The sequence below is a fragment of the Loxodonta africana genome, chromosome 25 (assembly GCF_030014295.1).
Source record: "Loxodonta africana isolate mLoxAfr1 chromosome 25, mLoxAfr1.hap2, whole genome shotgun sequence".
Taxonomy (NCBI): domain Eukaryota; kingdom Metazoa; phylum Chordata; class Mammalia; order Proboscidea; family Elephantidae; genus Loxodonta; species Loxodonta africana.
In genome coordinates this window covers 48,764,091-48,776,959 of record NC_087366.1, presented here as the reverse complement: position 1 = coordinate 48,776,959, position 12,869 = coordinate 48,764,091, and the positions used below count along the sequence as shown (strand labels likewise).

General features: G+C 39.8%; 1 protein-coding gene across 6 annotated transcripts in view; it reads right to left on the bottom strand.

The window, feature by feature from the left end:
• Positions 1 to 12,555, bottom strand: part of CDC42BPA (CDC42 binding protein kinase alpha) — a 341,599-nt gene extending 329,044 nt beyond the window's left edge. For 3 of the 6 annotated variants that reach the window (XM_010591062.3, XM_010591060.3, XM_003410927.4), the window contains exon 1: positions 11,178 to 12,554. In XM_010591062.3, the coding sequence (XP_010589364.2) occupies positions 11,178 to 11,355 (178 nt within the window). In that variant the 5' untranslated portion in view covers positions 11,356 to 12,554. Of the gene's footprint in view, positions 1 to 11,177 lie in introns of all 6 variants that reach the window. The other 3 variants (XM_023549335.2, XM_003410926.4, XM_064276784.1) reach the window with 2 other exon arrangements.
• Between the last annotated feature and the right edge of the window lie 314 nt (positions 12,556 to 12,869).

The following is a 12,869-nucleotide window of genomic DNA, read 5'->3' as shown; positions in this document are numbered from 1 at the left end:
GGATGACAGAGGCAACTTACTCACAAATGGCTTAGGAGTAAAAAAAATCGTACTGTACTTTTGGTTTTTTTTTTTTTTTTTGTAAGATTGAGACATTTTTAAAATTATTTTTAGAAAGTGAAGGAAAAAGATTAGGAATGTAGACAAGGTTCATATCATAAAAAGTTCTGACCGCCATACTAAAACCAAAACCAAACCCATTGTTGTCGAGTGGATTCAGACTCATAGCAACACTACAGGACAAAGTAGAACAGCCCCATGGGGTTGCCAAGGCTGTAAACTTTAGAGAAGCAGACTGCCACCTCTTTCTCCCACTGAGCAGCTGTTGGGTTCAAACCGACAACCTTTCAGTTAGCAGATGAGCACTTAAGCACTGTGCCACCAGGGCTCCTTACATCAGTTTTAGTTTCATTCTGAAAGCCATCAGTAGCCATTGAAGGCTATTAAGCAAAATAATGACATAATCAAGAGATCATATTTTAAGTGTTTTTGTAAAAGTCCTTCCACTAAACAGAATCCCTGGGTGGTGCAGTTAGTGTGCTCAGCTGCCAACTGAAAGGTCAGAGGTTCAAGTTCACCCAGAGGTGCTTCAGAAGAAAGGCCTGACAATCTACTTCCAAAAAATCAGCCACTGAATACCCCGTGAAGCTCAGTTCTATTTGACACACATGGGGTCCCCATAAGTCAGCATCGACTCCATGGCAACTGGTTTCTACTAAAAAAAGGTCCTGGATGTGTTAAGATTCACAATATTTTCAGGTTAGGGGCATATGTAACAACTAGGATACATAATACCTAGCATTTAATAGAAAAACAAAAGTGTAATTAAGTCAATAAGATCTAGGAAAGTTGATACAGCCAAATCAACTGAGCCAGATGTGCACAAAGGATAAATGAAACCTGGACATCAATTAGATGCTGAACTTAATAGGAATTACCACAGGCACACACGCCTCAAGCACTGTAACACAGTTACAGACCCCTGGAAGACACTGTCAACTTAGCATGCATCACTCAGAAACAAGGCAACACATTACAAAGGCATGCAGCAAAAACGCCAAATTAGAAATTACACTGGATTTGCAAATACTACTGTGGTTTTAACCATAAACTCTAGGAAAATATTTCTAAGTATGGAGTGGAAGCGCTTTATGATTTATCACTATTTTCAGCTTTACCACATAACTGAGCTTTTAGCCTATTTCTAATTGTTTCTTAGTTATCATTTTTGGTCAGGGCAAAGCCATAGCTAGTTAGCAATAACCCCACCACTGCTGACTTGATTCCGACTCATAGCTAACCTACAGGTCAGAGTAGAGCTGCTCCATAGGGTTTCCAAGAACAGCCGAGCTCTTAACCACTGCGCCACCAGGGCTCCAAACAATCTCAAAATAGGGTGTTAGCCACTGCCTCCTAGTGGAGGCCTTTTTCTAATCTTTTCAAACAACTACTTTTTAAACGTCTGAGCAGAATACTTCTACGTAGACGGTTGACTACTTTTAATAGTATCTGAGAGAGTCAACTTGGAGCATTAGCCACTTCTAGTAAATACTGATACTTAAGGATAGAATTCTTGCTATAGCAGGACAAGTATACTACTCTTACAAAACTCACATAAAAGCTAATTCCTCCCCCCCCCCAAAAAAAACCCATTGCCATCGAGTTAATTCTGACTCATAATGACCCTATAGGACGGAGGGGAACTGCCCCATTGGGTTTTTCTAAGGCTGGAGCCCTGGTGACACAGTGGTTAAGAGCTATGGCTGCTAACCAAAAGGTGAGCAGTCTGAATCTACCAGCTGCTCCTTGGAAACCCTATAGGGCAGTTCTACTCTGTCTTATAGGGTCGCTATGAGTCAGAATTGACTCAACAGTGACAGGTTTGTTTTGTTTTGTTATTGTAGTCTTCAAAGAAGCAGACTGCCACGTCTTTCATAGCCATGTCAATCGCATTCCAAATTCTGTACCATTGGTTAGAGAAGCAGTAACTGAATGAGAAAGTGATCTAGCAAGCTCTACTGGGGAAAAACCATTAGGTTAGCAGGAGCATCTCTGCAAACCAGGAAGTGCAGATATAAACTACTCAAAAGCATGCATCAAATCTTATTGTCCATTTTCTGTAAATACATCCTATCAAAGCTCCACACCAACTTAATAAATATTGCTTCTAGGTGAAACAAATGGCAAGTGTTAAAAAGTATTAAATATGAAAAAGACAACGGCAAGTCATTCAAACTTTCACCTTTATTAGAATTTTAATATACATTGGGACAACATTCAAAAAACAATGTGGTAGCAGAATTTAGTCATGACAGAAAGACTCCGAGACTGCCTATGGTTTCCTAGTGTGCTCCAGCATTTCCCAAACTCTGTCAGCTGTTTCCATAAAAAGGGTTCCAACGTCAAATGTGGCAAATTCTAGGTAAAACAAAGCTAACGAGGTTTCTGTACCACAAACCAAACTGAGCCTGTTGCGCTCCAGTCAATTCCGACTCACAGCAATCTGATGTGTTACAGAGTAAAACTGCTCCATAGAGTTTTCTTGGCATGGAATCAACTGAACAGCAACGAGTTTTTGTTATTGTTTTTAATCTTTACAGATGCAGATCACCAGGCTTTTCTTCAGTGGCACCACTGGGTACGTTTGAACTGCCAACCTTTAGATTGTAGTCAAGCTCAAACTGTTTGCACTGCCTAGGGACCTTTCAAACTACAGAACTTTTTAAAACTTTTACTATGATACTGTGCTTCCTGGTACCCAAAAAGGGATAAAATATGTGGTATTTCCTAACCTTACATATCCACTGAACCCTGAATTTTGAGAATATTCATTAAAATCTCTTGAAATACAGTTTAGGAAACACTAATGTACACTGTTAACTTTTCTTCCTACTTACTGTCAGGCCACAACATGCATTTTTGGGTGCTGCATAACCTTTAATCTATAAAAAGTCCTGAGCAAACAACACATCAATGATTTTTCATGATGATTTTAATCTTCTGAGTTGCGGTCTAGAAGCAACTCTACCACTGAGTTGCAGACTGGAGCTATGTAAACATGTAAAAATGTAACTAGGCATTTCATAATATTTACAGTTGCTGACACAAAGAATGGATACTGGCTTAATATTTACTAAAACAGTAGTTTAGTTAATAACTTAATGACAACAAAATATTTCAATGCAAAATATCTTATCCTGAAAGAAGGGGTAAGATATAGTTTGCTTTGTGACACTGAGAAAGACATCTCCAATGCCAATATAATTTGATAAAATTCTATCAGTAAGATATGAATACGTTTGTTAGTGGTAAATTAAGTTATGTAAATCTTTGTATTAGTACAACTAAAAGGTTCCTGGGTGGCAAAAATGGTTTGCACTCAACTACTAACCTAAAGGTTCACGGTTCAAACCTACCCAGCTGCACTGTGAAACAAAGCCTTCCGTAAAGATTACAACCAAGAAAACCCTTTGCAGCATTCCTACTCTGTAACGTATTGCCTATATCACCCAGTTAGTGTGAATCCACAGTTCCTGTAATTTACCAGTATATCAGTTGAGAACAGGAGCATTTCAGGTTGAGGTATTTCACTTCTACATCTTCACCATGGAAACTCTAAGTAAATTTAATTAAGCTTTATCACTATGAATAGAGCAAACTGAATAGAAGATTTTTTTAACTAATTAATGTTGAAGCAATTTGAAAGAAAACTGGAAGTTAGCAAATGACTGAACTAATTCACATGTTATTTTTAAAATATTGTCTTCATCCATATAAACAGTACTTCTGAGCATCATCAGACTGTGGATGGGAGGAATGGCATTGGTGAGGAAGAGTCAAAAAGAAAAATAAGTCAGTATCAGAAAAAGGAAAAAAAGCAAGACTAATTTGTCTACTTAACATCTGTTTTTAAACTATCAAGCTGAATTGTCTTCAAGTATCCGTTTTCAGCCTGATATCTACAATAAAATTTATGATAATCACAGAATTCTCACTGTTCACATGGTGCTCTTTCAGCACCGATTACACATGCTTTTCTCCTTAATAGAAGGGATATATTTTCTGGGTTCTTTACAGTACACATAAATAGGTACTGGAACTTGAAATACACAGCTTCACAAAAACAATGTTATATATAACAGTAAAATTCCCACACTAGTCCACAAAGTCTAAACCTAGTCCACAAAATTCCCACACTAGTCCACAAAGTCTAAACCTAGTCCACAAAATTCCCACACTAGTCCACAAAGTCTACACCTAGTCCACAAAATTCCCACACTAGTCCACAAAGTCTAAACCTAGTCCACAAAATTCCCACACTAGTCCACAAAGTCTAAACCTAGTCCACAAAATTCCCACACTAGTCCACAAAGTCTAAACCTAGTCCACAAAATTCCCACACTAGTCCACAAAGTCTAAAACGTTGTTACTTTGGGAAAAACAATACTTAACATTACAATGGTTCTAAAATTGCATGAGTCCATGATCTTTTCCTCTTAAACGTCACAAGGTAAAAAACGAAATCTTTTCAGACAGACAGACAATAGTTTTGAAAATGTTAAAATTGTAGTAACTAAAGCTGAAAAACATAAAGTGAGAATTTCTGTATTTATCAGGGCTACGAGTCTGAACTGACTTGAAGGCAGTGGGTTTGGTTTTGGTTTTGTATACATGAGAGAAGAGCAGCCTTAACTGAGTAAGAAAAGCTCCTAAGTAGAGACTTCTTGGTAATTTCAAGGACTTTAGGAGCTGACAGCACTGATTTCATTATTATATCTAATTTCACTCACTTTTATAGGGTGATTTTCCTAGATGTGTTTGTATCACCAGCATCACTCTTTTGCTCCACCATCATGATAAAGTTTACTTTCAGTTCACACCACTCTCACACAGAATAAAAATTCCACAACTGCTAAGTAAAATCTCATTTATTCAGATTTGGATTCTCTCTCCAAACCACACAGCACTTCAAAGTTTCTTTCAAAATTTCCCTTTCTAAAGCTGATACTCAGGAAGTTACAAGTAAAACCTTAAACTCACTAAAAAAAAGTATTTCCCAAAAGATGTTCCACGGAACACTAGCTCCCATCCTCCAGACACTCTGAAAAAAAGATGAGTCCGTAGTCACATACGCTTCATACACTCTAAGATAAACTGCAGGTGTTTTTTTTTTTTAATGTTAAATTTTGTTTAAAATAGTTTCCAAAACTTATTTAGCCAGGTAAACCTTCTTTCCCTCCACACAGCACCTATCATTATCCCAGAGATTTCTAGCAGACATTTTGAAACTTGGGAGTAGGCTAAAGAAGCCAGAGCTCCAAAATGGACACACAGTTTATATATGGAAGAATTAAGGGGCAACTATCAGGATTGGAAGGTGGGGAGCCAGGTCATCACGCTTCCTGCTGCCATGAAAGCCAAAGTGTTAGCTCCTACAGAGGCAGTTAAAGAAGCACTAGAATGGGCAGGGCAGTGCTAGACAAACAGGCGGCTAGCCATTCCTCACCTACTGACTGGAAAAAAACAAAAACCAAACCTGTTGCCATCAAGTCGATTCTGACTCATAGTGACCCTACAGGACAGAGAAGAACTGCCACATAGGGTTTTCAAGCAGCGGCTAGTGGATTTGAACTGCCAACCTTTTGGTTAGCAGCAGAGCTCTTAACTACTACACCACCAGGGCTCCACAATGACTGGGAAGACAGGTGGCAACTGCAGATAGAAAGGAGGGGTAGAGAAATTGGTTGGGAAGACCAACCCTGGAATTCTGATTAGCACCAACGAAAGAAAAGGAAATCCCCTAGATCAGAAAGTAGTTTTGTATGTAGTGACAACAAAGGACAGCCACTCACGTGGAAGGAATAAACTAAAGTCAGGGATGACCTATATTTATAGTGTTGGTCATTCAAAAACAAAAACCATTACGATAGGAAAGAACTTCTTGACTCATCAAGATACAGTGCAAAAACAGCTTGGTCTTGGTTTTAGTTTTAAAACTTGAAGTCACTCTCACTGGCAGCCAAAAAAAACCAACCCATTGCTGTCAAGTAGATTCTGACTCATAGAGACCCTATAGGACAGAGTATAACTCCCCCATAGGGTTTCCAAGGAGTGCCTGGTGGATTCAAACTGCCAACCTTTTGGTTGGAAGCGGAACTCTTTAACCACTACACCACCAGGGTTTCCCTCACTGGCAAGAGATGAGAAAATCTATGGAACTAGCGAATCCCCTCACCTGTATCTACCCTAGAGCTCATCTGGAGTAATGAGATGATATAATCAAGAAACTGCTACCATTGTGTGCAGACCATATGATCATCCCTCATGTCTAACAAGCTTATGCACCTCTGACAATCAATGGAAGTCAACATCCAAGAGCCCAAATCAGAAAAGGAAAAAGACAATCAAAGGAAGAGGAAATGAGCCATCAAACAATTACAAAGAGTGAAGTTAATTCCTCTGACAATTCTGCTAAATTAAAAACACCCAAACATTTGTAGGTCAGACTGAAGTAGTAACGCAGGAACATGATATTCTTCTCTCGCTTTTTTATTTTCCAATATCTTGTCTCTACCTACACTTCCCTTCATTAAATTCTTCAGCCTGTCCCTAATCATCTGCCCTTTCTGAAAAAAGAAATTCTATCTACAATCTTTCTGCTGTTTAAATCAATATATTTAATCTTCATCTACACTAGGGTATTTCAGACACTTCTGACCCCAACAGTAAGAAATACACACACACACACAGAGTTCTGCATTACAATACTTCTCCTATCTACATTTGATGCACTTAATGTTGCCTATTCTAATCCAATCTATCTAATTTTTTAAATGCTGGCTGGACTTATAAATTGATTTTCAAACTTACCACTATCAGCAGGATGAAAAACAATGAGCTACACATACAACAGAATGGCAATAAGTGTACCAAAAGAGAAAAACTTTTAGAAGAAAAATTTTTTGACTGTCATAGAAAAGTAGTACAATAAAATATTAATTTGTACTAAATTCAAGTCTTTTACCCTAAAATAGCCTGGGCTTACTGTGTAGTATTAATCAAGTCCCTAGAATTATGAGACGTTTCATTAAATTTCCAACATATTATGCTATCTGATTTTACATCACTATTCTAAGGTATGCTGCTTTATTCCCATATAAAATAAACAAATCCCTAAAATTCTTAAGGTGTTAATTGCTTTTATTCAGAGACTAGTACATTCTTTTAAAAACACCAAGTTGTTGCAATAGCTAATATCATCTGGCAACTAGCTATAAATATGATTTCTTTTTAAAGGAAGAGAAATGGAATAATTGCTACCACTTCTTGACCATGCTTCTACCCTGTGTCAGCATTGTGTCAACTCAAATAACCGTATTTACTATCATGCTTAGAATAGAACGGAATATAACACTAGGTGGCTAGTGCAAAGGAAACAAGTGCCCAACCTATATATCTGACGACATTTATGATGATCCTAAACAAGGACTTAAAAAAATAAATTTCATAAGCAGTCTGTACTAAATTAACATTTTGGTAATTTGGTATGTAATAATTCCACTCAGGAAAAGTTAATACTGAGGACCAGCAGAACTGAACCACAAAGTAGTAGCCTAGAAAAACTTCGGAACATTCTAAAAATTGACCCACATAAAAAAAAAAAAATTGAATAAGCTTTAAAATTACTCTAAAAAAAGAAAGTATTTAAACTATAGTACATGCTCATGTGCTCAATTAACAAGCTTATTAATCATTCAGACTATTTTGAATCTGTAATCCAAATCAACTCTAAGATTACTGTTATTTTGTAATTCACATGAAATGTTAGAAAATTCAGGAAGCATCAAAAAACATTTGTCCATATACAGATAGCTTTGTATATCTCCTTTGTAATAATATTGTCTTATATCTATTTTTTAAGCAAATAGATATAAAGATTTTCCTAAAATCCCAATTTCCCATTTTGAAATACAGTGTAGCCAATTCTGCGAATACTGTATACACTTAGTCATTACTACCAAATTAGTTTATAATGTAAAAGTTATTTTTACTTATATAACTCTAACCAAAAAATACCCATACCCGTTGCTATCGATTTGAGTCCATTCCAACTCACAGCGACTCTATACTGTAACTTTATTCTAGAGTTATACTACTGGCTTCAAAACTATTATTTTATAAACAAACATCCAAATCATAATCATATCTTTGTCAAAAATGAAGACAGTCTTCCAAATTTTATGGATATAACTGAAAAATATTATATATTACTAAATTTAAAAGTGATCTGTAGTCTTAAGGCACTTTTATCCCCTTGCTCTAACACTCATTGGCTTAGTCTCCTCTTCCTCTCTCCTGCTCTGTTTATTTCCTCTCTAGAGCCATCAGCACCATTTCTTTCTAATCAAAGAAAAACAATATCTTACTTTGAACTGTCAGTCTTCTCATTGTTATGATACTGTCATGAACAAAACATTAATTGTGAAATGAACCACAACTAGGAACAAAATGAAATTGACAGAAGAAACAATACAGAGTGTTAGAATCTTGGCTGACTCCATTTTTAAGAGTAGTCTATCATCAGCATAAAAATAAGGCATACCCAGATGGCATTTCCATTAATATAAATAACCAACACAAATATACAGCACGTAATACAGAGTATTTAACTACTACTGCTCTCCTGCTGCATATATTGGGTCTTTTAAAAACCAAATTAAAAATTAGATCATTTAAGGCAAAATTAAATTATAAAACTCAACTCCCACAACAAGGAGCCCTTGTGGCCCAATGGTTAAGCCACTGGCTGATAACTGAAAGATCGGCAGTACAAACGCACTAGCCACTCTGCGGGTGAAAGATGGAACTCACTAGCCACTCCGCGGGATGAAGATGTGGCAGTCTGTTTTCATAAAGATTCCAGCCTTGGAAACCCTATGAGGAAGTTCTACTCTGTCCTATAGGGTCGCAATGAGTAGGAAACCACTCTCAGCAACAGGTTTGGCTTTTTTTTTTTTCTTTTGCCTAGCCCGGAAGTGTACAAAACAATTCCTTAAAAATTCTATTTTCTTCTTCTCTATTACTGAAAAACACAATAGGAGTTTACTTGAGGGACTGTACGTTTTTGTTACGTCCCATATATCAGACAGCTAAAAAGGCAAAATATGAAAGTTACTTCTAAAACTTAATTTATATTATATTCAGTCCCTGGTTTGAAACTGTTTAAATGTATTAATAAAACAATGTATTTGGTCAAATATGTATTTGACTTTTGGTTTATTTACCTTAAATATAAGTATGTTTTTACATAGATTAAAGAAATAAAGTCCAAGAAAACATATTTAATGGGAAATATACATATAATATTTTAGTAACATAGCAAAATATCTCATAGCGTAAATCTACAATGTAAACTCTAATAATTAGAAGGCAATGGAGGATACAATTTTCTCTTTTATCGTAATTTAAAAATTACATTTACTACTGGTACATACAAAGAAATCCTTCCATCATTTTTCAGGTGAGGAAGAATAGATATGAAACGACAATCATAATCCTGGAGCCCTGGTGGCGTGCTGTGGTTAAGCACTCGGCTGCTAGCCAAAAGGTCAGCAGTTCGAATCCACCAGCCACTCCTTAGAAACCCTATGGGGCAGTCCTACTCTGTCCTATAGGATCACTGTGAGTCAGAGTCAACTATGTAACCCTAACTCAAGAGCTCAAATTCCAACTCTAAAAGTACCAAAAGCTTGTAAGTCTTCAAAAGAAAATACTATAAATTTATGAAACATAGGATGTAAAGCTACATATGCTTTATAAAATATTTTACCTCACTATTAAGAAATAAAAATATATATATATTTGCAAAACCAGTACAAAAGTCAAAATCATCTCACTCTTGAGAGAAGTCGCTCAAAGTACAGTTGAAGATATCTCACATTCCGGTATGAGCCTGGTAATCCATTTTTTTAAATCATCCTATTCATACACAGGTACATATTTTTTCAAACCTCATGCCATCAAGTTGCTAGAAATTTTCTGACACTGGCGAACTATGAATTGTGGAAGTTGCTATGTGTAGACATTCTTGAATCCGTGATTCAGCTGAGAAACTCATTTTTAAGAAATTTCAAATCCAACAACAACAAAAAAAGTCACCAATTGACTTTTACTTCAGGAAAATAAAGCTTGACTTGGGAACAAAGATAGTTTAGTATAAACCCTTTCCAACGAACTAAAAGGATTAGTATTCCAAAGGTATACAATGCTTATTTGGCCAATATCCTTCAAAAGCCAAGGTTCCAATACAGGTCTGGAGGAGGATGTACACTTTTTCCAAGAGGGAACGGCTGCCTGTTCCACTGGGCTCAGGTTCCAGCAGCAGCAGAGAAGCCAAGCCAAGCTTTCCGGCTTGGAGGTCACGTGGGGCGCCTGAGCTCAGCATTGATCTATCCCACTACAGCACGTCTCCCAAAACACATCTCCCCTTAGAAGAATGAAGATAAAAATCTAACGAGTTGAGGTTTCGATGAAATTTAGATTGACATCTAACTCTCAGGCTGGTGCTGCGGCCAAACCTTCTTCAGCAACTACTCTCCTAAAATTTTAAAACTGTGTATGTCATTTTATCTTACGAACACGACAATTTTTTTTAAAGCCCACGGTCAGTGTAGTTTCCTTTGCTTGAACAATGCAGAGATGAAATAAAACCCGTTATGACCACCTTCAGGTTCCTGCTGACCTAAGATGAACACAGGTATTTTAGTATCTCCTCCCATTTTGGAAGTGATTTCCAAAGTCTGGGAAGGAATGTGCCCACCAACAAATACCTTTCAGCTGAACGTCTGTTAACAGCCATGCATTAGGCAGCTAATGCAATAATCCGTTTTGCCAATCACAGAATCTATTCAAAATCTCTTACTGCTGACCTGAAAACAGAAGCTCTCCATCCTGAATTCCACATTAGCTAGGCCTTAAATCAAGGCAACTGAGTAGCACGGTCTACTCCTGGGAACGCATTTTTTACCAAACTAGAAGATCTTGGGTAACTGGTGCCTATACTGTTATTCTCTCAGGATCTACTTACTCATGACTCAGGATAACTCCCCATAATAATTCAATCCCAACGCCCAGCTCGAGAGCCAATTAAGAGAGTTCTTCCAAAAATACCGACTTACCCCATTCTAGGTATTCAAGAATGTTCTTCTCTCTTCTCAACGGAGAATTACTGCATTCATCATAAAGGCAGATGAGTATATCCAGCAAGGTCTCCACACTGAAGCACTGCCCGTTGGTCTGAGCCGGCCCATCCAAAATAAACTGCTCCAGCTGCCTCAGACGCACTTCTCCAGACATGGTGGCTTCCGCCGCTGCTGCTGCTCTGCCTTCGAATCACTAGGACGATTTTTACGATTATCCTTTGACCCTAAATTTGAAAAGGTGCGGTTTTACAAATAAACCACTTGTTATTTAAACAACTGTCACGCAGTACTGGTGTTGAATTAAACATCCACACCAGTGGCCTCACTTAACTGAAGCGTCTTCAGTTTCACACATAGACATATATTTGGGGAGAAAGTTACCATAAAATATATATTCTATACATTTCTCAAGAATACAATTAAATCGTATATTTAAATAAAATAATAATTATTAAAAGTACAACGGACCAAAAAGCCAACACTTCTTGAGAAAAAAAAAAAAAAGGCAAAACTCCTCTCCTTCATTCAAAATTCAACTCATGCAACATAATCCTGAAATGAGGCCGGTTGCATCATTAATGAATAAAGTCCGATCCGCATCAGCAATTCACTTCCCGGGAAGAAGAAAAATAGAAAAGGGAGGAAAAACACAAAATCTATATAAGGGGGAGGAAAACCCCAAAATTCTGCTGCAAATGCTCCCAACCCCCACTTGGATAAAGCATCAGCGGCAATTTCTCCAGGGGGCGAGGGAGGGGGCGAGGTCCCTGAAGCAGCCCCCCCGGAGCACGCCAAGTCTTGCCCCAAGGAGGCTTTTCCTTTCTCCTCCCCGAGGTCCTGCTTTTTAAGGCTTTGCAGTTCCTCCCGTTTCCAGCGGATTCCAGTGAAAACTCTTCATTTTTCTCCCCCTTCTCCCGGGGCCCTGACTGGCGGCGCGGCAGAGGTTAGAGTCGCGGGCTGCGGGCGGCACTCGCGCCGAGGCTCCGGGAGCGGCGGCTACTTGGCCGCGCGAGCCCGCTCCATGTCGGTGGTCTCTCGTCGGCCGGGCCGCGCCGCGCCGCGCCGGCAGACAGCCGGGGCTCCCCCTCACCCGCACCGCGGCCGCAGCGCCGGCGGCTCCCGACGCCCCTGGCCGGGGGGGAAGTGCCTTCTCGGAATTCAAAGGACACGGCTGGCAGGAGCTGCGGTAGCGGCGGCGCAGGCGGCTCCGGCAGCTACTTCGCCCTCTTCTTCACACCCCTGGGTTAAGGGCATCTTTCCTTCGCGAGGAGGGAGGCGGCCGAGGCGCAGGAGGAGGGGTGCTGCCGCTGCTGAGGAAAGCGGAGGCTGCCGCAGCCCGGCTCGCAACCACTCCCTTCCTTTCCCGCCCCCTCCCCCGCCTTCCCTCTCCTCTCGCGCTCGCGCCCTCGGCTCCGCGAGGCTCCTCCGGCCGCGGCCGCACGCAGACTGAGGCTCGCGGACGCGTCCGGATCCAATATGGCGGCGCCCCGACACACGCGCGCACACGCCCGCCTCCTCCCCGCTCCCTGCCCCTGTCAGAGCCCCGCGACGGCCCCAGCCCGAGCCCGGCGGGGCTGAGCCGGGCGGTGTCCTGCGGCCGCGCCAAGCCGAGGCCCCGGAGGGGGCCTGACCCGGGGCGCGGGCGATTGCACCACTGGAGAGGAGGGG